Source organism: Euphorbia lathyris, chromosome 2 (assembly GCF_963576675.1).
Source record: "Euphorbia lathyris chromosome 2, ddEupLath1.1, whole genome shotgun sequence".
Taxonomy (NCBI): Eukaryota; Viridiplantae; Streptophyta; class Magnoliopsida; order Malpighiales; family Euphorbiaceae; genus Euphorbia; species Euphorbia lathyris.
In genome coordinates this window covers 139,937,660-139,963,272 of record NC_088911.1, presented here as the reverse complement: position 1 = coordinate 139,963,272, position 25,613 = coordinate 139,937,660, and the positions used below count along the sequence as shown (strand labels likewise).

General features: G+C 33.4%; 1 protein-coding gene across 1 annotated transcript in view; it reads right to left on the bottom strand.

The window, feature by feature from the left end:
- LOC136220119 (uncharacterized) overlaps nucleotides 1–18,782 on the bottom strand; it is a 49,371-nt gene extending 30,589 nt beyond the window's left edge. The window contains exons 1-30 of the mRNA XM_066007819.1: nucleotides 18,550–18,782; nucleotides 17,859–17,940; nucleotides 16,942–17,045; nucleotides 15,838–15,933; nucleotides 15,659–15,706; nucleotides 14,996–15,046; nucleotides 14,266–14,369; nucleotides 14,023–14,140; nucleotides 13,165–13,266; nucleotides 12,843–13,043; nucleotides 12,429–12,586; nucleotides 11,929–12,087; nucleotides 10,801–10,893; nucleotides 10,274–10,625; nucleotides 9,875–9,988; nucleotides 8,585–8,680; nucleotides 8,191–8,258; nucleotides 6,804–6,924; nucleotides 6,516–6,737; nucleotides 5,313–5,540; nucleotides 5,117–5,226; nucleotides 4,789–4,885; nucleotides 3,869–3,967; nucleotides 3,633–3,773; nucleotides 3,367–3,432; nucleotides 2,196–2,648; nucleotides 1,790–2,110; nucleotides 1,414–1,545; nucleotides 1,222–1,335; nucleotides 121–305 (exon numbers count right to left, since the gene is read on the bottom strand). Coding sequence (XP_065863891.1) covers nucleotides 121–305; nucleotides 1,222–1,335; nucleotides 1,414–1,545; nucleotides 1,790–2,110; nucleotides 2,196–2,648; nucleotides 3,367–3,432; nucleotides 3,633–3,773; nucleotides 3,869–3,967; nucleotides 4,789–4,885; nucleotides 5,117–5,226; nucleotides 5,313–5,540; nucleotides 6,516–6,737; nucleotides 6,804–6,924; nucleotides 8,191–8,258; nucleotides 8,585–8,680; nucleotides 9,875–9,988; nucleotides 10,274–10,625; nucleotides 10,801–10,893; nucleotides 11,929–12,087; nucleotides 12,429–12,586; nucleotides 12,843–13,043; nucleotides 13,165–13,266; nucleotides 14,023–14,140; nucleotides 14,266–14,369; nucleotides 14,996–15,046; nucleotides 15,659–15,706; nucleotides 15,838–15,933; nucleotides 16,942–17,045; nucleotides 17,859–17,940; nucleotides 18,550–18,564 — 4,250 coding nt within the window. The 5' untranslated portion in view covers nucleotides 18,565–18,782. The remainder of the gene's footprint in view (nucleotides 1–120; nucleotides 306–1,221; nucleotides 1,336–1,413; nucleotides 1,546–1,789; nucleotides 2,111–2,195; nucleotides 2,649–3,366; nucleotides 3,433–3,632; nucleotides 3,774–3,868; nucleotides 3,968–4,788; nucleotides 4,886–5,116; nucleotides 5,227–5,312; nucleotides 5,541–6,515; nucleotides 6,738–6,803; nucleotides 6,925–8,190; nucleotides 8,259–8,584; nucleotides 8,681–9,874; nucleotides 9,989–10,273; nucleotides 10,626–10,800; nucleotides 10,894–11,928; nucleotides 12,088–12,428; nucleotides 12,587–12,842; nucleotides 13,044–13,164; nucleotides 13,267–14,022; nucleotides 14,141–14,265; nucleotides 14,370–14,995; nucleotides 15,047–15,658; nucleotides 15,707–15,837; nucleotides 15,934–16,941; nucleotides 17,046–17,858; nucleotides 17,941–18,549) is intronic.
- Between the last annotated feature and the right edge of the window lie 6,831 nt (nucleotides 18,783–25,613).

The window sequence follows — 25,613 nt, the reverse complement described above, 5'->3', positions numbered from 1 at the left end:
TCTTCATCAGATAAAACCTTCACAAAAAATCTCATATCCAGTTTTCTACTCACTACTAATTTCCAAGTACTCATACAAATATCACATAAATAACTTCAACTAGATTACAAATCTGCATACTCTTTGCTCATGGAATTCTTGGGAACAATGATAATTGGAGTGTCAAGAGACAGGTCCAGCTTTAATGCAGTGGCCCCATCGATTTCGTCTTTCTGAATCAACCACTCAAAACCTCCAACTTTATCAACAAGTTTAATCGCTTCTTCAGTATGTGGAGTTGCAAGATCCATAAAGTACACACTTATCTGTCAAGAACAATTTATCCAAAATGTCATCTCTCTCAAAGGATCAGTAAAAAAAATTCTTTCTACTATCCCATGTTAACCGTGATTTAACTCCTAATCTATGCTTGGTATATTTGTAAGACTAAGTCCTCTAACTATTGCCAGGCACTATTTGCTCAGTACACCCAAAAAGGTATATCATCAAGTACCTGATATTGCTCCAATGCAACAGTCTAACATTATTATATCCTAAGTCATAATTGATTATGTGATTCTGAATGAATTAGTGTGTCCACGAGTAGTGACAGAGTGTGCATATGTTAATTGTTCTTATAAGAGAGCATGACCATAGAGTCTTTGGGTCTAAGATAGTCATATTTCCATAAATTCAATGGTTCAACCATTCTTGGATGGTAGAAACAAATTTCATCTTCTGGTAAAATGGACAAACTGAAAACATAGAGTAACTATATAATATGATACACCTATTTCCAAATATACTGCATTGAAGCAACCAAGACTCAATAGTTAAACTAAGATAGGATTCCTTTTTATGGAAACCTTCTTTTGGTGTTCATATGGTGTTCAGCTTATGTAGCTTTTATTGGTGCTTCTTTAGTGGATTTTTGCTACATAAGAAATTTGCTTGGTGGAAAGAAAAAAAACAAATATGCTGAAGTTCTTTTTCTTCATCATTTTATTTTTGTTTTCCTCACACTTAGTTTTATAAACTTTAAAAGGACTCCTTTTCATAAATGCAAGTGGACACTAGCAGAGACAGATGCAATTTATATAACAAAATGCGAAAAACTTGAAAACCTCAAGCGTTATGAGTTTCTAACCATCCAGGAAGGGCAAATTTTATTTCACATCCAGAAAATAAAAAATAAAAAATGAGACACTGAACCCATATAATAATGGATCTATTCCAACATACCTCTTGGACAAACCTATAGAGGAAAATAATGCGCACAGCAGATAGTCGGCCACTCAAACTGTAATCATATCCTTCATAATCATCATCTTCACTACTATAAGAATTAAACTTGAACTGGAAAGGAAAAATAGAACATCAATGCATAATTAGAAGCCACATAATACCAGAGCCACCAGTAAGTCATGTGATTACCTGTATAAGAGATTCAAGCCCTGGATTACGTATATCACAAAGCCAACTCCAACACTGATCTGTTCCCAGTGACTTATCACAGAGTCTGAAATTTCCTAATGTGCCTTCAACAGAAAGAGTGCTTGGATGGACCTTCAAGAAACAATTAAACGAAACCAGACAAAGATACATAGTAGGATGAGTATCTATGATTGAAGGGAAGAAAAGGTACAGTGGCTACATCTAATATTTGAATTTTTATAATCAAAAAAATAAAAAAGGAAAAGAAATGCAGAACTGAGCTATATCCATTATAAAATTCATAAGAGACTCGATTTCATATGTATTGGAAGAGATAAGTACAGAAAGGGATTTCTAAAAGCAATATACTCCTCACCTTAAGTTCCAGCAGGAAACTCTCTTGCACAAGCACAGCAAGTTGAGAACCATCCTCTTTGTTGAGAAAAACAGTCACACTATCAACATTCATGTTTAAATAAAATATAACGCGGTTTTTACCATACCCTAGCAGCCCTTTAACACGCTTACTGTCTTCAATTTTTTCTTTGCTCATCGAAGAAGATTTATTGGAGATTCCATCCATGTCTGTGTTACTTGGAGCAGGAGTTGCGTAAAGTAGATCAAACCCAAAACCAATTAAAGCAACAAGAGTAGGTCTATTACAAAAGAACTCTAGTTTGGACATGCGTATGCTCATCTGGGAATTCAAATATATACATCAGTATAAGTGCTGAGACGGAATTATACATTATAGCTGAAATCTAAATTATTAGTCAAATTACCTGCGTATCTACACCATCATAATCAGAAGAGGTGGAGCTCCTAGTTGAAAAAGTGAAAGATACAAAATCCAAACTATCACCACCCTCTACCTCATAAAATATCTCATTGGAAATGCCCTTTCCTTGTAGCAGGTGCTGTTCATGAATTAATGCTTCAGCAGACTCAAATATCTCAAATCTAGGTGAACAGAGACCAGAATCTGATGCAGATAAAAAATCAGCCAAAGCATCCTTAAAAGCATCATCTTCATCATGAGGTACAGGTACCAGAGACATATCTCTCCCTTGAAAGTCAAGAAAGCTAGGAGATCCAAGTGGCTTTTCGTTCTTCAGCACAGAGCAGGCCAAATACTGTGGATTTGCAGAATGACGACCTTGAAGTTCATCTTTAATCTTCAAAGAGCGCAACTTCACCTTTACTGTCAGGTCATCTTCCGATTGCATCATGTGTACCTGCTTAGCAATATAACTAAATATGCAATAAGAACAAATTACAAAGAAAAAGTATCAAACACGTAAATAGTTCAGTATGTCATATACTTGTAACTGGTAACTTGCAACATGGGGGAAAAGTAAAGGGAAAAAAAGCCTAAGAAACTGCTTCATTAAAGCCCAAAACAATATTAGCCTTCAGATGCAGACATTGACTGAAAGCCTTCAAGATGGCACAGAAACCCATACACACACACGGACATACCATGACATCATATAATAATATACTAAGAGTATAAAGAACCCTTAGATATGTTTGCTCCCACTTTATGAAATACACGGTTATGAATCAGTATTTGTTTAAACAATATGTTTGGTGCAGTCAAAAACTTCTCTTCCATGCTTTTATCATCTCTAGAATGTTTCTGATTTATTTTCTTGTTTGTGATTGCATCTCGGGTAATAGGACCCTCATCCTACAATCATACCCTCTTTCTTGGTTGAATTTCTTTTTATTACCAAAAAGAAAAAGAAAAATTAAACAAAAGATTCCATGCACTGTCTCATGTCACTCAGACATATCAAGTTCAACCCGGAAATCTCTCATAAAAGTAGTTTTGCAGTGAAGCAAACCGGCCAGTCAAATGGCTTGGAGTACTTCTCAGAGAAATATTAACTCCAAACTCTACATTCATAGTCAAGAAACCATCAATAATAAATACAAATTAACAGCACAAACCTTTCCCCCACCGGCAAGAACCTCAATAATTAGAGTCTCCTCAAGTTTGTCAAGGTCATCTGCAATCTGCCCAAATGATCCAATGTTGAAGTGCTCAATTAGCATATACTGAAAGCAATAAGAATCACAACAGGTAATTGCAGCAATGAAGTTAACACTGCCCAACACTTAGCCTATTATATATTCTGGCTGGATGAATTTTTTTCAGATATTTGTACATTTAATTTTTATCTTGTTTTCTGTCTAGAACATGGGTTACATCTAACCTTTCCATACAGACATAACTTTGTCTCCACAAGTGCCCCATTAATGATAAGATCAGCTGTTCTCAGATTTAGCGTCTGGGTTTCCCCAAATTCAGCTTCAATACCACCTCTTTCTCCAAGTAACTCAACCATTGAAGGAATCTATGTAAAGTGAATTTCAATTTCAGTAAAGCGCCTCAATAACAATTAATTTTACTTCCTGAAAAGATAATTTTTGAACAATTGCACTATCATACAGAAGATTCATATGTAGCCTGTATAAGTCCTTTAAACCAAATGCCTTTCTCCTCCTCATCGCAAAACTCTAAAATCATGGTGCTAGAAGATTCCAATGCCTGGGAAAAATAACATTATCAACCAGACTTCTAAAGGAGAACCAATTCCCAAAACCACAGAAGTAGAATGACATCATAGAATTGTAAATCAGATTAAAGCTTAGCTCTCTTGCACACGCGCGCGCAAAAAAAAAAAAAAATAATAATAATAATCAAAGCTAACGTCAAAGGTTGCATAATAGTTAAAACTTGCAACTATAATATCTTCAGAAGTGTACAAAGAGCAAAAAAGAAAAATTCTCAAAGGTGAGATCTCCAAGCAAATTAATTATATTCATCAGCAGCAACACTATATTTCAGGTCAACACCTATATATATTTTAGACTAATATTTAAAGTTAAACATGGTTAATATTTATTTTTTATAATATTTTGAATTTGATCCGAATCGATTCACGAGTCTTGATTCACAAAATGAGGATTTCGAGTCACGAGTCTAATTGTGATTTAACAACTATGCACATAGTCAATAGCAATTGGAGTATTTGATCATCTTGGGATGAACAAAATCAAAGTATCTCTCCCAAGTTTTTTCTGTATGAGGTGAGCCCATGAAAGAACAGGAAAATGGTTGGCAATGTATGTGTATATTGGAAACCAAAATAAAGAAAAACCTCAAGCTAATGTTTTGCAGAATGAGATCCACACCATTCCAAGTGATTTTCCAAGTTCCATACCACATATATGAACATTTTATTACTTGGGCTTTTCGATTCAAATGGTTCAGTTATAAAATATATAACTATATATGTTTTGACAAAACCAAGCACAAAATAAACCTCACAATTCAGTTGATTATAGCAGCAAAACTAAATAACTCACCTGTTGAATGTCCATTCCCCTAAAACATACAGCGATACAGAATGCTGAACCACCGACGTTTGAGGAAGGAACCTCATAGACCTGTCTACCAGCCATGCTGAAAAAGGAAAAAACTATTGTTAAGAGCATAAACGTCAAACTACATCATTGGGGGAAATCATCTGTAGAAAAGCATTGAACAGTATAAAACTCAAACAAAAACATAAAAAAGAAGTTCAATAGAAGTAGAAAAAGAAAATATTCAATGGAAGAAGAACATAATTGACACATCAAATTTACAGTCCCTATATATAATTATATACAACGCAAAAGAATACAGATTGCAAACCTGATGTAACGCTGGTAGTTCTGAGAGCTTTGAGATTCCATTGCATAAAGGTATGATCCAGATAACACTAGAAAACAAGGATTCCATGTAGCCACTGAATTCCCAATCCCCTAAATCAATAAAAATTTATCTAGTAACTATTTGGCAATGTATCAACCAGCATACTTTCCTTTCAGTTGAGAACATAAAAGCCTACCTTCCAAACAAGGATTCTAGCTTCAGTAGTCATTTCTGCAGAACTCCAAGGTGCAAATTGTGTTTGAAAATTATCAACAGCTGACTGACTACAATTATCCATTGTCTCATATAGCATGTTCAGCAACTCCATAAGTTTAGAGTACCTTGTTGGTGAAAGGTGAATCCCAAGATTTGGCACTTGAACCGATATGCGGGTTGATGGATAACTAGGGTGAGGTACTTTGATCTTCATAAAATAGATTCATAAGGATCACAATCAAAGAGTCTCATAGTCACAAGTCTCAATAGCAAAACACGAATAAACTATTTCATAAAGAACTGTCAATCAACATGCAAAAGGTATAAGCAAGTCCAAAAAAATAACAAAAAGTGGTATAAAAATTTCATGAATCTTCAATATATGGTTGATGATAAGTCAAACCATACATGAAGTACATTCAACATGTCAGATATTAATATGAATTGCTATCGATTTAAGATTTTAGTTCAATTGATTCCATGACATGGTATCAGCTCCTCTTTGTAGTATGGGCCTGTATTGTGCACGCTTCAAGCCTAGTGGGCATTCGCGTGCGAGGGTGCGTCAGATATTAATATGAAGTGGGCCTTTAACTATAAGCTTTAGCTTTTAGATCAATTGGTTCCATGACACAACATATGAAATTAGCAATATCTCAATCATTACCTCTCTTGCGCTAAAACTAATATGAGCATCAACATGTTACTTGTCAGATATTAATATGAAGTGGACCTTCAACTATTAGCTTGAGCTTTAGTTCAAACGGTTCCATGACATGGTATCAGAGCCAGCTTGACCAAGTGGTCTAGGGTTCGATTCCTGGCAGCAGGACATGGTAATACGGGCATGTATTGTCCACGCAAGCCCAGTGGGCATTTGCGTGTGGGGGTGTATCAGATATGAATATGAAGTGGACCTTTAACTATCAGCTTAAGCTTTTAGTTCAATTGGTTCCATGACATTACTCAATGAGGTAATTAGTTTTCAATCAATAAAATGAACATCACTAATACGACCATGAATTATGAACTCTAATTAACACCATAATAATTCTCCCAAAAAGTATTTAACATATGAATAAGGAGCAAGGACGATTATGCATAGCATTAATGTCCAAGAGAAGTATTTTACATTAAAGAGACAAATCGGGATATATTGAGGAAAAGAACAAAGATGCCTTACCTGATCAACTATTACCGCCATACCACACCTATCAATGAGAGAATAAAAACTGCCTTTTGTTTCAGGACTGCAAGACGCTATTGCCTGACTATTAACATTTGGTATGACCACAGTGGGCTTCTGATCATCAATAGCATAATTTGTGAAGAATGCAGCGATATCTCTCCCAGATATGTAAAAACGAGAATAAAGGCTCTGCCTCTGTTCATCAGAATGACTTTCCTGCACAAGATATACATATTAAGCAAAAGGTAAAAGTTGCTTAGAGAAGTCTACCAAGAAGCATACCGCGGTGTGCAGCGTAAAATGGCCAAAATCCAAGATGAAATGCATATCACATTCTGAAGAGCCAACTGTCTTTATAGGAATACTGACTTTTGGAGCATCCAAATCAATGTCTAGGGCAAATCTGAAAATACCAAGCACACCCATTTTGTTAAAATAATTACATACACCAAGCTGCACAGAGAACAAGAAAGGGGTAAAAGGAAAACAAACGTAGATCTACCTGCAGCTAATTATGAAAGGCCATTCAACAAATAATTACAATTCAACCATATCAAGATACCTCGAATATAATATATGCCACCATGCATAAGCCGTATCATGATTAGTTAATCTATTTCAAATATTAATATGAATTGGGCCTTCAACTATCAACGTACGCTTTTAGTTCAAATGGTTTCATGACATGGTATCAGACCCTCTTTGACCAAGTGATCAAGAGTTCGAATCCTAGCAACCTCATTTGTTAATTAAATTGCAAGACAGTTAATATGGGTCTGTGTTGTGCACGCTTCAAGCCCGGTGCGCATCCGCATGCGGGGTGCGTCAGATATTGATATGAATTGGGCCTTTAACTATCAACTTAAGCTTTTAGTTCAAATGGTTTCATGACAATCTATAACCAATCAGTTGAGCAATCAGAAGAGTCTGCACTTCCCTCAAAGATAAACCCTTCCAAATAATATTGTGCCCTATACTTGTCAAAAGAAAATATCAACCGCTTCCCATCTTCAAGACTCATCAGTGAAATAATATCAGCAGAGAAACATGAACGTTCTTCCAAAATTTTGCTCAAGTTACTTTCTTGGTATGATAAGAATTTTCAAGAGAAGTAGTGGGGAAACCAACAAACCCATAATTGCTTGTATAAACATGAAATGCTGATCCTTCTGAGTCACTTTAGAATTTTAACAATAATCTTCAAACAAAGGTCACACTGAACATTCAGTAAAAATAGCAATTAAAAAAAATTAGTTAGTTTTTTATGATAAAAATTAAAGATCATTAGCTTGAACCATATTATGTTTAATGGACAACGGATCATTCTAGGCTAGCTCCAGTTACAACGGCCCAAAGGATTGTTAGTTTATTACCTCTTGCTAATGCACAAACACTTAGGACTTACTATTTGTTAATCATCTTTTGGTTTTATACATACCTATATGATATATCCGACTCAATGACTTATTAATTCAGTTGTCAACATCCCAACCTTGAGACCTGTAATGAGAGGTCTTTGAGCCATACAGCTAACTGTTTATCCTCAATTAGTGGACTTTTATTACATTAATAAGTAATTTTAAAATCATTGACAAGCAAATACTCAGTGATTATAGGAATAGAATTGCAAAAACAGACATGAAATGAAAAAAAAAAATATAATAATTACCTGCTTTGTTCCTCTAGAACCATCTGAAATTGCTCTTGTGCTCTGCGAGTGACTTTCTCAATCTTCGTCTGCACATTGTATTGGAATATAAAAGATCAGTTTGTTGACAGTTGTTACAGAATAAAACAATGTAATAAATGTAAGCATGCCTAAGGCTACTGGGACAGCTACATGGCTGCTAGTAGGGTCTCTATTTTCGCTTGATTGTAGGAGTATTTTAGGGAGAACCTTGTATATATATATATATATATATATATATATATATATGTGTGTATTGCTCTTAAGTAAATCATATTCATGTAGGCTCTTAATCTACATGGTATCCCATGGACTTCTCTATATTTTCATGGTCTATAACAACAGTAAAGTCCCTCAATATTTTGACATCAAATACCTGCAAAGCATTTGCAGTTTCCAGAGCAACAATAGGGCTAACTGCATTACTCCTCTTCACAAACTCAAAAAAGCGATCAAAACTTTCCATTAGAACCTGTAAGCAAAGAAGAAATCAGGAAGCTTCACACGAGGAAATTATGAACATTTGAAAGATAACTAGTAAAAAATAAGAAGAAACAAGTAGTAAAAATACATTGTCAAAATTCCAAATGCAGCATGAAGCAGAAAACGGATATTTTTATGAATTTTGGTGGATAACAGGCATGACGTACATTTTCCCTAGAGTCTAATATATGATAAATAGCAGGAAAGGAAGGAGAACAACTATTAGGCCATTTCCTATTCCCACTTCTCTCATTACTCTCCATGCTCACATTCCTGATTCATGAAACCAGTAGGCCAAAAGAAAAATAAAATAAAATATAAACCAACTGATTAGCAAACCTAGATTACCAAAAGAACTTGATCCAAATCAAAAAAGATAATAATGGACAATACAATAAAGGAATTCCCCTTTAAGAATGATCATACTGTCAATACAAATGCAAAATAATATAAATTGACTATTATTTTCATTGATACTTGTTCCCGCCGTCTTTCTTTCAGTTATCTAGCATTCCTTCCGAAAAATAAGACCATATTAACCCATCAAAAATTATCAAGAAAAGTTCGCCACAGCAACAACACAAAGAGCATAACATCCAACAACAGTGCAGCTGCAACCAATGAATCCCACCACTATATCAAGCCACTAGTGTAAGTATAGGTCAGATCAGTTGCCTATTACACACCGATTTAAGTTGCAAGGCACCTGATATTGGTAAAAAATCAAAAACTGGTTCCTAAATCTGGAGGACATTCAAGGTTGGCAAGGTGACTAATAACAATTTACATTCTTCCAAATTGGCCCGTCAAATAATTCAAGCTTCTTAAAGTGGATAATTGCAAGGTAGCAAATATTTCTACCAGTGGAAGAAAGCAACTTTATGGTATGAGCTTCAAGTTCTTATAAAGCATTAATTGGGGGGAAAAACACTTGATATAAGCTTCCAAATAATATACAGAAGCATATGTAAGCACTTGAAATGAACAACAAGCTACATGTTGATTTTAAAAAAAAAGGAACATGAATATTCCATTCACCAATTCCATACCTCTGAGAAAAATGCAATGTTTCAAACAACATAACAAATAGAAGCTTCCCAAAAAGATTAAGAAACTACTCTATGCAGATTGATGCAAAAATAAACCAATCCGCCACCATCCCCCTCAATAATTAAGGAATTACCATAACATGGCAAGGAGAAATAGTTGCTGACAGCCTCCAGTCAACATTCTCCCCAACTGGTGAGCGCACAAAATTAGCAGACAATGCATTCACCTTCTGCTCACTAGATACACTCTGAAAAAGAATTGCAAAAAATAGCATTAGCCCAATAAAAAGTGTGAAACACATGCAGAGCCAAAATCTAAACTGGTTTAAGAAAAAATTCAGTCCAAAATCCAATCAAAATGAACTCAACTAAAATATTAGAAAATATTCATACGTGAGAGGATTTCAAAAAAAAAAAGATAAACCCAAAGAAAAATTAGGATGCCAAAAATCCAAGTCCAAAACCCTCTTTATTATCAACTGAAAGTTTTAACTTAAAAGTGCATTAAAGTCTTGCTATCACAGCCAACAAACCTGAGCAAGTGAACCTCCTGGTGCAGATAAACCATAAAATTTCAATAACACGTCGCAGTGGGTGCTACGGTTTTTAAATTTTGTTTGCACATGTAGTTGCTCAAATCTACCACAAATAATCTCAGACTGACTAATATCAATGATTCTTGCAGCAGCCTGGCCAACAGATACAGTCACCAAATACCGAATCATATTCTGTGTGTCCTTTCCTATATGATGCGTTAACTCCTCATCCGGCTGGTAACTAAGTAAATTATTAATTGCCTGCCATTCTTCATTAGTCAATCTTTCTTCTGTTAACTCTGATCCTTGAGAAGTGTCCACATTACCGGCATTTTCAGAGTCTGTGTACCTAATGCGAAATGCAAATTCTAGACAGATAAGCAAAAACTCAAACTAAAAGTATAGATTTCGCATGTATATGCATCTCAAGAGACGCATGTATATGTACATGTAAGCATAATTGTACAGATACACACACACACACACAAATCAAAGCTGGAGGTGAAATAAAAAGACCAACCAACCATCCAAATGAAAACCAACTATTCTTTCGATGCTTCCTCTTTTCAGCTGCTTCCTTCGATTTTACAGACTCAACCTTGGCATGAGCAAGTAACCTAAATCAAACACAAAAAAGTTAACATATAGATATATAGATAAACTGAGAGCAGATTGAACAATTATGGATGGCCTTCAACAGACTTGAATGGCCTTAAAAATGATGCACAGTGCAAAATACTCCAACAACACTTAATTTATCGCCTTTATAGAAAAATATGTAATAAGAATCTTAGCTGCAGATTAACACTAAAACCAATTTAGTAATATAGTCAGAATAGTAAAAACATATGCTGGCACTATGCCCTATTCTAGAGGGGTGTGGAACATAACATTCCAACTATTCTAATGAATTCTGCAGAGCCAAAGTGATAAAAAAAATGTCAGAAATGGATGTAAGAATGACTGTCAAGAATATGAAATGATTGGTTTACCTAAGATCCCACCGAACTATTATTTGATAGAATGGCATTTGGGGAAGAGAGTACAAGTAAACCCATATTTTCAAACGGAACTGATGAATAAAATTTGGAAAGAAAAGAGAGAGAGAGAAACAGAGAAGAAATTTTAGAACCGTAACTGCAGTTTAAACATTCACCAAACCATCATAAAATAGTTTTGTTTAACATGCAAAACAGGGAAAAAAAAACATAAACAAAACAAAACAAAAAAAGGTATCATAAATCATGATATATTGTTTGATGTGCATCCATCATTATTCAACTTTTAAACTATAATATGGTAATAAAACAACTCAAAAACGCATGCATAATATTAAGATAAAATATGTATTTTGCTTTTCCTGGCTTGTTAATGTAGAGGTATTGTATTAGAAAGAGTTGATTGTATTATGCAGTGTTATTTTTTTATCTTAGCAGTTGAAAACATATTTTTGAGCTTTCATACTGCAAAACTTATTAAAATCAGGAATAATTCTGATAATTCAATTCAGTTCTGTTTATTTTACTGTGTGTGCATCAGAGAGAGAGATTTAATACAAAACAGATATCAGAAGATGCACACTCTAGCATGGCAGATATTTTCGCTGATTCACCAGCAATCAACTTTCTAAAAAGGAAATAAGTTATTTGCACCTCCATAAAAGAATGACTTTGATATCCACATCTTTCTCCATTTCTCTAAGCTCTGAGACATCAGCATTAGCTGCTTGTTGAAGTAAACCAGCATATATCTGAACATAGCGATGACGGAGCCGACAAAAATGCTGGATCCGTTCCCATGACAACCGATAGCTGAAGCAGAACACAATTACAACTTACTTTCAACTTCATAATATGTTTCGAGTGAATTTGAATACGTTTCATTTCATCACATATAAAGAATACATGCAATAGACTCTAATTAAATTCTTCTACTAAATGCTTTGTATCCTTTTTCCAAAATGTAAGTTCATCAGATAAGCATGACTGTAAAATCATTTCCTTCTGCTACAGACAAGCATGACCAATTCAAACATATTGAATGTCTCATTAAAAAAATTGAACTAAAAGAAAAGAGAATTCTACAGAATCCTTAAAAAAAAAAAAATCAAATATCAAATAATCAAATACATTCAGAAATAACATTAGCATACCACATATGCTTCTGCTGCAGAACAGCTTGAGCAGCATAGCGCCACCATGCACGAGGCTCCTTTGAAACAGGCACCTCCGGTCTTAAATGAGAAATTTCAACATACGTCTTGTATCTTGAAATAACTTCCAAAAGTCTTAACCAATCATGATATTGTGTCTGAGAGAAAACCAAATGCAAATGAATTTAGCACAAACCTACTGTTCTAAAAGCAATAAGTTCTACAATTACCTTGCACATAAAACAATAAGAAAAAGAGAATGATAAAACCCCAAGCCAAAGCTAAAGGCTAACATATTCAAACACAAGAAAATAGTCGAATTTGTATGTTTCTCCACATCGAACACCAAGCACTTTAGAGAGGAGATAAAATTACATAATAAACAATTAAACAATGAGATGAAAATGTTTCCACCTCTGTAATTGCTAATGAGACATCACTTAAAACAAGAGAAGCCTTCTCAAATGGAATTTCTGGGTCAGTTCTTTCTTGTTTTCCAAGGCGATGATATTTAAGGACACCATTAATCGGCGAAAGCAAGTAGTTGCGATTCACAGCCCATTTAGACACCATTTCAGAGCCTGTAGAAGGTTCATTTATACCATCTTCAAATATCTGACGGATCAAGAAAATTGAAAAAGTTGTTATGGTATTGTAGTGAATCTTTGATTAAATGTTCTAAGGAAAACCAAGTAACTGCACATATGTGCAGGCTAATATCACATAGAGCACAAACCTCAATCCATTCCTTGGGACTGAGATCTTCCCATCTCTTGTCTATGTTCCAAGGAAGGCTGTTAGAATCATGATAAACAGCAAGTCTTTCAAGCTGCAATGACTGTTTCAATAAAATATATGCATTAGCAAAATAATTTTGACACACTGAAAGATTAACTTCTATAAGAGGAACTAAGAAAATAAACAATCAGCAATAAAAGAAAACAATGAGATCCAAACAGCAAATCAATATAACAATAGTAAGTTTACTTCATTATGCAGGGAATAAACTTCGTGGCCACCACATTACAGAAGTTTAGCAGTGAGTGGAAAACAATATATAACTCAATTCAACTAATACCTCCTGCCTACCCCTTGCTTCAAAATCAAGTGCTGAAGTAGTTTAGTAAATACATTAAGGGTACTTCAGCAAGCATAGGCATTATAAACGCATCAACTTAATAGCATTCCAGCTCCTGATGCCCCCAAAACAACTTCTAATATCATGTTCCTTTAAACAGTTTATCAACTACATATCCAATCTTGCTGCAAATGCATCCCATGGAAATAAATAAAACTACTTTATCCAGTATCCTCCTCATAACAGCAATTCAAGTTTGGATGTAGTTGGGCCGCAGAAGATACCTCCCATATGCATGCGACAACCCAAGAAAATACATTAAAATATGCAAACAAATATATGGATATAAACAAAGCTGAAAACTTGCATTGAGTATCTTTGCATTTGCTCAGAATTATAACAAGATTCGATTGGATGTTGTTAAAATTTAAGCATTCCCATGAGAAACATTCAAATCCACGTTCTACTTCCCTAGCTTTATATTTCAGCTCAATTAAGGAACAAGAACAAGCTAACCTTCCTCAATCTATCCAGTGCACCACTGGTATCAAATGTTTCATTTCCAAGCTCATCCATTGTAACAGCTGCTAGCTTGGCTAGAGTAACACCACAAGAAAATGGATTCCCTAGATTACTGCAAATAATTCACAGATTCTCCAAATAAAAAAGAGCATGTGTGAAACATAAAAGTATTTGATATTGCAACATAAGGACTAAAAAGAGAGCAGTAATAAGTTTAAGAGAAAAACAGACACCAACCTGGCTGCATCCTCGTATCTTACATGCACATTGCTAATTGAAATCTTAAGATTACCAATGATAGTGGAAATCAAAGAACCTAACCATGAATTTCCAGGAGGAGGCTGCAAAAGAGAAGATACCAGGTTTACTGGCTAAGCATGCTAACCATCTTTGTGCATTACTTAATGATTCATAAATAAAGAAATGCACACAATCCCATAAATAGGAAATAGAATACTCTTAGCCAGTTCAAGGGGTAAGGAAAATACTTTTTGTGTTAAACTATTAAATTTCAGAAGATCAAACATGAGTCAACGGAGAACTCAAAACCTCTGTTCTTGAGAGAAAGGAAATGAACAACTGCCACTAAACCTATTGCAAAGGAAGTCCATCAATCTCTTTCAATTGAAAATTTCCACACAAGAGCAGCATCTAAAACAATTAAAATAAATCCTAATTCAAAAGTCAACAGAAACAAAAACAAGGCACAATAAAAAAAAATTAAAAAAAAAAATTGTTTCGACAAAGAGCACCATGATGATAAAAAATACATTATATAAGAGCAACCCCCTGTGTTTTAGATAAGTAACAGAATTGAATCATCCATTGACACATCCAAGAATAAGAAATAGCCATCGGAATCACGAGCTCAAAACGGTTGGCAATAATAGAACGGTTAAATAGAGTCTATAGCAAAAGCAAGTAGAATATAGATGACTAAAAGGTGAATTAAAATGAAAGAACATACTTTTCCCAACTTTGACTTAGATAAAGCTTCAACGATGGCTGATTCAGCTTCCTGTAAAATAAGCAAAAAAAGTAAGAAATACAAGCCCACTAAAAAGAAAAGCTCCAAATTATCTTAATCTATACAAAATGAAATGGACATCCAGAAGACTAACACTATAGCACCAACAGATCCCGACACAGAATCTTAGATCACAACATTTAGGCAGGCGTCACAGAAATGCAAGATTCCATTTATTAATTGGAATCTACTTTGCATGTGCAGTTAAACAAGAAGAAGGTGATGATGAATATGATAATCGGAAAAGTAAAAGATTACACCACACTAGGGATGAATGGTGAAGTCAAAGAGCAGCTAAAAGCATAATATGTAAATAAAAGTTCATAAACCAAAAATTTATAAGAAATAGGCACTTTTGCCTCTCTTTTTTAACTTAGCAACAAGGCATTATACTTATACTAAATAGGAAATAAACCAGGTTAGAAGCATGGTTGATAACAAAACCATGACACCAATCATATATTCCTCATAATAGATATAATGCACAATTCTGCTCATTAGTAAACAAGCATGAAGGAAATAATAATGCATGCAAAAGTATGGAAAAGAAAAATGGGGAAGAACAGGGAAACAAAAAAAAAGAGAGAGAGAGAAAGGATATACCTCTATCTGTTGAAGCTTAGCTTCAAAAAGTTTTTTCCTGTCCTCCTCCTGCAGAAGACAAAGACAATGAGAACATCAAAACTCAGACAGAACCATATAAATATATATATAAGGATCATGGTTACTGATTAAGCAAGTAAATAAATGTCTGCTGAACTAAACATAAATCACCATCTTACCGTGAGAGCTCGGCTATCAGAAACAGGATGAGCAAGAATGAATACACGATCAATGAGAACAATAACAGGTTCTTTACCCAAACTTTTCCATGGAACCTGTCAGTTTACGAGACAAATCAAGGAAGCAATACTTAAAGCATGAGCATCTGATAGAGAAACATATCATAGCACTTAAAGATAGGTTCTGCTCATTTTGAAAAATTATTATTAACAATTCCATATACTTTCATAAACTACAAGTTGATTCCCAAGCTACAATGATCAAATCTTACAATCATTAAGCATGTGTTGGACATATTAGAATTTCATTTGCTTGACATTTGACATTTTCTCCCTCTATATCTCATACTGCTACTGACTCGAAAGATTTACCTTGGTTTCACCAAATATGCTCACACACCTTTTAAAACATAGCTAAGGTTGAGAGATGCAATAAAGGAATTTAATTTTGGATGCTTAATAGAAGATATTTTCTGCATTTCACAATATTCAAGGTACTTAGCACAATTGGTCTATGGAACTAGCTCCCTAACCAACTAAGCGATAAGGAATCCAAATTTAAAAATAAAAAATAAATAAATAAAAGATTTCCCCATTTGCCTAAGTATTTTTTTCCATTTTCCAAACAGGTATATCCCAAATTCTACAAACATAAAATATTTCCATGAACAATCAAACTAAGCAATTCATAAATTTTCTTTGAGGAAAAAAAATGATACCAACATTACTAAGTCCTTTTTGATAAAGGAAGGAATTCTAAGAATTTAAGAAAATTTACAGGAAAGACAAAAGAAAAACAAGGGAAACACAAATGCAAAGACCATTAACTGACCGACCAATGGCACAACCTATCACTAATGTCAAGGAACAACTTGTACAATCTGTTGACTAATTCTCTCTCCCATTCAAGTAGAATGCAAAAAGTGAGAAAAAAATCTAGTAAAGTACAAATAACATTGAGGGGTAGGACTGGCTAAGTGGTAACACTCCTCGCCTCTAACCACGGGTCCTAGGTTCAAATTACCAGGGTGGAGTGAATCTAGAAAGAACTAAAACGCAACAAAAAAGAATTGTGTAAAACAAAGTACAAATAACAGTAACCACCTTCAATGTAATAGTACCAACAAAACCAGCTTTCACAGTGACTGGAAGTTTCAGTGCATTAAGTGCTTCTGCCTTCAATCTCAAATCTTTAAGAATAACATCACCTGCAAAAAGTGGAAGGAAGCAACTAAAGAGATAGAAGATGTACCGAAGAGGAGAAAAAGTGGGGATGGCTGAGTGACATTAATGAAAACATAACTTTGGCATCTAGGAATCATTGATACATGAATGATATCACAATTAGTATGAGTTAAGAACATAGTTATTAAAGGCACATGGCGCACTAAGGCGCTAGGGGTCCTGGAGCCTTGGCGCGCGCCATAGCGAGACAAGGGGCACTTACAAAAACAAAATTATAAAACTATAAAACTAACATAAAAATGTAATGAATACTAAATCATGACAATATTCTTAAGCATAAATAAATTTTAAAATGCAAAATAAACCCCATGTTAGAAGGCTAAAGTTGAATACTAAATCCTAAGTTCTACTCCTGATCAATACTCTCCAAATTCATCACTACTGTTGAATTTGAATATCCTTGGCTGCTTTGTTTCTGTTTGAATTCGTTTTCTGTGTTTTGTTCTACTAAACTTCCTCTTATAATAAGACTTGTCTCTTCCTCTTCTAATTAATTCAAAACTATGTCACCAAGGCGCGCCTTGGCGTGTGCCTTTGGCAACTGCCCCTTGGCGCAAAATGGTGCACCAGGCACGTGCACAGTGGTTGCACCACGCCATGGGGGTATCATGGCGCTAAGCCCTGCGCCTGCGCCTCGTGCACCAAAGGTGCGCCTTTAATAACTATGGTTAAGAAAAAGATTGCTACTGGAAACAATCCGATGATACAAACTACAAGATATTGAAACTCGGCTCAAAATCACAGCAAACAGCCATACTGAATATCAAAGGACATACCTTTCCAGACACTGATCCTTAATGCCTCTACTGAGAGCCCATGGACATACTCTCCCAAATATCTGCGAAGCAAGTGCAGAACCTGCAAGGGAAAATATCCATAAAATTAACTGTTTAACATAGTATCTCAAACACATTTATCAGACATGATAAGTTAATAAAGCCACCACAACTAATAACTATAAAATCCTAAAAATCTAATCCAAGTTAGAAATAATTACAAGGCAATTATTTTAAGCTTCATACTGATTACTATGCTCTAAAACATTCTCATCCCTCCAATCCATCGAGTTAGCTGTCCTATCATGTCACGCAACAACAGCATTGACAAAGTTAAGTCCTATTATCACACAAAGCTCAGGATACACATATGATCTAATCTAGCCTCTATCACTACGTAAGACCTCTTAATTAAATCAACACATCATCAAATTGATATATAGATTGAAAAAAAAATGCCAGAACCGCTCTAGGAAATTCATGCTGAAATTTAATGTTGCATTATAATCCCTTCACCGTAACATCTCAAAATCAATTGTAGTTCCTTCCTACTCTAATGCCTAAATAGAGAAAACGGAAATCACACAACTGCAAAAGGAAATGCGAGGTCCCTATGGAATAATACCAAAAACTAATCAAAAGACAGTGAGAAATAAATAACAAACGGACATCCTATGCGTTAATAACTTACATGAGCTTCGAACATGGTGATTGACAAAGCTGAAAAAATCTACGAAGATGATCGACGTAGAAGAAGAGCCATTGACAAAGAGCGAGAAAATAGTGTAGGATTGTTACAGAAATGAAAATTGATTTCTAGGTCTTGCTGAAAATCGGAACGTCCGGTTGCTTCGATCTGTAGAGAGGGAAGAAAATGGCAAGAGAAGCGGACGGTTTGAAGGTTGGAGAAGGAAGTGACAGAAAGGAAGGAAGAAGAAGAAGAAAATAATGGTCTCGGTTCGTTCTTTAGAAATGCTGACGTGGACAAAAATTACGTACAGGCCTATTTGTTCTTTTGTGTTACTACAAGCAGTACATTATTCTCTCTCCTTTTCTTTTTCTCTTACAAATTTAAAATAAATATTTAGGTAAATACTACTATGATTTTACCTAATATATTATTTAATTTTAATATTTTAACAATATATTAGTATTTATTTATTTATTGAGTTTTTTTTAACTGTACGGATTAAATCTCAGACACCTACAGGATATTCTTCCATTAATACAATAGGAGAATTAAAAGTTTTTGCCCAACAGGCTAACCAGTGAGCTACTCTATTCCCTTCTCTATAAACAAAGGAGAATGAGCATAAAAAAAAATAGAGAACTAAAGTTAATTACATCAATATATTAAAAACAAATAGAGGATTGGGGGATGAAACCATCTGACAAAGCTTCCAACACTGTTTTAGCATCTGATTCAATATTGATAGTCGTGAAACCATATTCTCTTGCCCATTTAATACCTTCAGATATTGCTTGAAGCTCAGCTTCCTCAACCGAAATGCAGATACCAATAGAAATGCCCGCAGAGGCCATTACGTGTCCATTCGAGATTCTAGCAATTAACCCAGCTCTTGCAATACAGTCATTACCCTCCCATGCGGCATCACATTTAATTTTTGTGATGATGGTATGAGAGGGACACCATCCCTCGTAACGGCCAAGGGTTACATTACTAGAAGAGCTGGGACGTACCAGTACTATCAACGAAGGTAGCTTGGCTCCATTCTGCTAAAAAAAAAAAAAGAAATCGGACCTTATCAATGAAAAGATCTGTCTAAAGCCAATCATTATTGTGGATGAATATATCTCGACGGTATCATAACCACCACAAAATGACAATTGAAAATTTAAGCTCATAACCCGACAAATTATCCATATATGCTTCTAACCAATCCAATGTAGTTGTTGCCCTTATTTTGTCAAACCGAAATGGCCGACCTAACACTTTCCATACCTCTATCGCAGTTGGGTAGAGCTTGAAAATGTAGGGTTCATCTTCAATCGGGTTAGCACACTGGCTACAATTGTCGCTAATATTAATTCCACGTCACTACAAGTTGAATAAGCATGGTGGGATACCTTGGCAAAATTTCCAAACAAAGTGCAACACCTTGGAAGGAAGATTTATCTGCCAAAGCTTCTTCCAAAAATCGTCTTTAGTTCTCGATCAACTCACTAACCTTGTTCGGTATAGATGGTAAGAGAGACATTAAAGGCTTCTAATAGGTCAGGTTAAGCAGCCAATTGTCCTTCCAAATATCCACATTCTGCCCATTACAAATTCTCCGGCACAAACCTTTTTGCATAATTTGTCTAGCCTCCATCATATTTCGCCAAAAATAGCTCAAGAAGATTGAATGTGAAAAGTATTTAGCTTTGATCACATGAGAGCAAAGAGAATGAGGAAATTCAATTAGGCGCCAGCAATGTTTGGAAATAAGAGCAATATTGAATGATTGCATCCATCAAAAACCAAGACCATCAAATTCATTTGATTTACACTAATGCATCGGTCTTTTAGCTTCCGTATCCCACCAAAACCGGCTAATAAGACCCTGGATATCCGAACAAAAGGAATCGGGTAGAATAAAGCATGACATGATGTAGGTGGGGATAGCCTGGACCACTGTTTTAATGAGAACCTATCTCCCACCTGCTAATAATAAATTTTCTTCTCAGCCTTTAAGACGGCGTTGTATCCTTTCCTTTAGTGAAGCAAAAACAGCTTTTTTAGATCTTCCTATAACACTCGGTAACCCCAGATATTTAGGTAGAGCCCCTGTATTTCGGACATGTAAAAACTCTGTTAGGCACACTCTTCTAGGTTCTAGCATCCACTACTAAAAAAAGATCTCAGATTCTTCATAGTTAATCATTTACCCTGATACTCTTTCATAACTGTTAAGAATTCTCTTAATGGTTGTGATCTCCTCAATGTTAGTTCTATCAAAAATTAAGATTAAACATTTTATTATCAAAATATGAGAACTAAATAATATGTTAGGTAAGAATGTAAATATTAATAAATTATTTACATTTTCTCAGAAGAAAAAAAATTACCTAAATATTTTGAGGTCTTAAAAAGGAAAAAAAGATTAGGGTGAATAAATTATTAGTCCTTACATTTTTACATAACGTACTGTTTAGTCCTTAACTTCTATTATATTCAACAATTTAGTCCTTCAAACATTTAAATTATTAAACAGTTTAGTCCTTAATTTTTATTATATTCAACAATTTAGTCCTTCAAACATTTGAACTATTAAACAGTTTAGTCTCTCATTCCATAAAGGACTAAACTGTTGAATAGAATAAAAGTTATGCATTAAAAAGTGTATTATTAAAATATAAGAACTAAACAACGGCTTAATTTAACAAATGTTTTGCATTTAGAAAAAATAAAATAAAAAGTGAAATATTTGGTTTAGTGAGAAATACAAATAAAAATGAATTATTTTTTTAGTATCTTTATCCATATTTTTTTTTTTTTGTTACAATGGAGGGGCTAATATGAAGAAAACATTAAAAAAACAGACCGACCCTTTAAGACGGGTCATTTTGGAAAACCCAGACCCACAAAAATCAGAAAAAAAGAATGTCATAGATGCCTGCAGGAGGCGCATTACTCGTGAAGACCTAAACTCAAACTCTATGCGTAGCTTGTCATCCAATCAGCTGCCATGTTCCTTTCCCGTAGAATATGAACGGACTGCACCTCCCAATCTCTGTCATATAGATTGCGACACGTTATAACCACTTTATGACTAACAAGCCGAATTACTACCAAAGAGTCCATTTCGAATACTACATTGTGTTAATGTCTAGCCCATACATATCACCATTAATTTTGATCCTTTTATCTGCCTTTTATATTTTTAATCAAATATATTTTTGTTTATAATACAGCAATTTTTACGATAAAAATGGTTATGTTATTCTAAAAAAAAAAGGTATATAGAAGAAGACGGTGATAAAAATATATAGATATTATAATTGTTTTCTAAAATAGAGGACAAGGTAAAAAGAAGAATTAATAAATTATTGGTAAAAAATACAATTAAGTCCTGAATTTTATCTATTTTAAAGATCAAGTCTTTAATTAATTATTTTTCTATATTAAGCCATTGATCATTGATTTTATTATGGATTCAGCCCTTATTAAATTTTTCCGTCGAGTTTGGACGGCACGCATCTTTAGGGCAATTCGGTCCATTAACGTAGATAAATAAAAATAAAAATAAAAATTTATTAACTAAGATAGATAGAGAGTAAAAAGTAAAAAAAGAAATTACGGAAATCAACTTCCAGTAATCTTCCAAGATTGATCTTCTCTTATCCCATTTTTCGATTTTCACCATTAGAATCGTCAAATCGATCTTTTTCTTTCCTAAAATCGATAAAAAAAAGTTAAATAAGGAGTGAATCCGTAACAGAATCAATGATCAAGGTTCAGTATGGAAAAATAATTGATCGAAGGCTTAATCGTTAAAATATATAAAGTTGAGGGACTTAATTATATTTTTATCTAAATTATTTAACCAATGTTTCAAATCCAAGCTTGAAATTGGCGAAAATCTGACTTCTAGTATTGCACGGCCACAAAATATGAATATTATCATGCCCTACTCACTAGTCTAGTGGGACCACTATAAGATGCACAATAAATTAAAAGAAAAGAAAATAACAACAAATGATAATATATTTTATAAGTTGTACGAGTCAATTCAAGGACATTAAAGACCCAACTTTAAGTACGGATGAAAAAGAAAATCGGAAAATAAGGTTTCGAACGGTTTTTAATTTTTAAAATAATGGCTCATGATTATATTTACAGTTTTAATATTTTAAAAATCGCGGTTAACCGAAATTAACCGAATGTCAATTAAATATTAAAAATATAAAAAATACATTTATTTATATTTATATATATAAGTATATATTATCCAACTATAGTAATTAGTTATTAACATAGTTATCTAAATATATACCAATTATCTTTTTTTTAAGTGAATTGCTATTTATCGCTTTTTATTAGACAATTTTATTATTTTCTTTACATTTTTTTTTGTGAAAATATACGTTATTTTTTCTAGGCGATCACTGAAACCACTTGGCCAGACTTTTTTGTGACCGCTTGGTCAATGGCTAGGCGGTCATGGAAACGACTAGCCATTGGCCATGCTTTTTTGTGGTCGCTTGGCCATTGGCCAGACGATTTCCGTAACCATCTAGTCATTCATAATTTTTGAAAAAAATAAAATTGATAAAATTGTCAAATAGGAACAGTAACTAATAATTTGGGATGGTAAAAATATAAATAATATATTATATATTTTTTGTTTTGTTTTATTTTGTATATAAAACAAATTATAAAATGTTGCTGCAAAGAAAAAATAATTTTATTTTTCTTCTCACTTTTAGTTATGGGAAGACATAATATTTGTTGGCTAAATATATGAATTAAAATATAAGTTAAATATCTAAAATTATCTTGATAAATAAAAATAAATACTTTTTATTCATACAATCCATCCGCGGATTATTTTTTCATTTCTTTATTTTGAATTCTATTTTTACTTAGTTCATCCTTTCCAATTTCTGTCACCCCGTTCTTCATCTCCTTCACTCTCCAGTTCATATCTCCTTCACTCTCCAGTTCATAGTCACACACACAACACTTGCACATTTCCCTCTTCGCCGTTAATCTCTTTAACTCGTTGTTGACCCGTCGTTCCACTCACAATAAAAATTAGAATTCTTATTTTTATTTACTAACGGTTAAAAATTGATAAAAGGTTAACTGGCCAAAATAATTGGTTAACCGAGTAGTGGTTAACCGGACAAATTAACCTTAATGGACTGGTTAATCGACCGCGTGCACCCTTAAACTTAAGTATAAAAAAGCAATAAAATCAAGAGTTAATTCTTAAAAAAAAAACTCATGTGGTTACACTCCTTTATAAATAAATGACTATGATCTTTTTGTTGTCAAAACGAAGATTATATTTGTCGACATTTACAAAATCGATGATTTTTGGGTTGACATTACCAATTTGACCGTTAACGATCTTAAATGAAAATTTTCAAAAACTAAAGTTTTTTTTTAGAGAAGAACTAAAGTTATTTAGTATCACATTTTTTATTTTCCAAAATCATCATTTTTTGACCTTTCTCTATCTAAACATTAACTTTCTCTCTAATCATCAAACAACACCTAAATGACCTCAAAACTAAAAGTTGAAGAATTAAAATTGCTTAAAATATCATCAAACTCTTGTAATTTTCTATTTTGAGGTCAATAGCGCTCAGATTGATAGTGTCCAGCAAAAGTCTTGGATTTTATAAATGACGACAATCCAGTTCTCGTTTGACAACAAAAGAACCACGATCTTTCATCTATAAATCAATGTAATCACATGAAGTTTTTTTGGAATTTCCCTATTATTTTTTATTCATCTAGATAATTATGAAAATTAATTCAACACAAAGCATTCAACTTAGCGTGCGTGCATATATATATATATATATATAATATAAAACAGTAACGATGGAGCTGATGTGTCACTTCCTCATTTTTTTACTGATAAAAAATATAATATAATATATAATATATTAATTTTAATTATATTATTATATTTATCTATAAAAAGATTATTTTATCCGAACTATATCTAAGAGTTCTACAGAATTTAAATTAATCCCTAAAACCTTTCTAATTCTTTGCATATCTATATCTAAAAGTTCTACATAATCTAAATTAATCTCTAAAATCTCTTTAATTCTCTACATATCTATCTATATATAATATAAAACAGTAACGATAGAGCTGAGGTGTCACTTCCTCCTTTTTTAGTGATAAAAAACATAATATAATATATAATATTTTAATTTTAATTATATTATTATATTTATCTATAAAAATATTATTTTATCCGTACTATATCTAAAAGTTCTACAGAATCTAAATTAATCCCTAAAATCTCTCTAATTCTCTGCATATCTATATATAATATAAAACAGTAACAATGGAGCTGAGGAAGAAAGATAAAAAATATAATATAATATATCTATATATAATATAAAACAGTAACGATGGAGCTGAGGTGTCACTTCCTCCTTTTTATTGATAAACAACATAGTATAATATATAATATATTAATTTTAATTATATTATTATATTTATCTATAAAAAGATTATTTTATCCGTACTATATTTAAGAGTTCTACAAAATTTAAATTAATCTCTAAAATCTCTCTAATTCTCTGCATATCTATATCTAAAAGTTCTACAAAATCTAAATTAATCTCTAAACACTACACCATAGATGGTCTTTTGCAACCTAAAATACATGTGTTGCTTGTAATGTGTTGCACTTTTTATGATTTTTTTGGATCTTTTGCAACATGGGTTATGGAATGTTGCAAAAGACATGTCAAACTCACATAATTTTGAAATTTTAGAACACTAATTATAAAGTGTTGCAAATGATGTGTCAAAATTGAAACACCTTTTATGTAAATTATCTTTCTTAATTCTATTAGATGCAAAACGACGTCGTTTTCTTTATTTCAGGATTAAAAAAATCATAAAGAATAAAATTGTCTTAAGGGGGAATACTTTTGTGCTTGTGATCAATGTTATCAGAACCAGACCGGATATCAAATCAGATTTATAATTAGGTTAAGGGTCACTTGGTCGGACCGAATGACTCGTATTGGTCGGATCGGATGACGTAAAAAAATAAA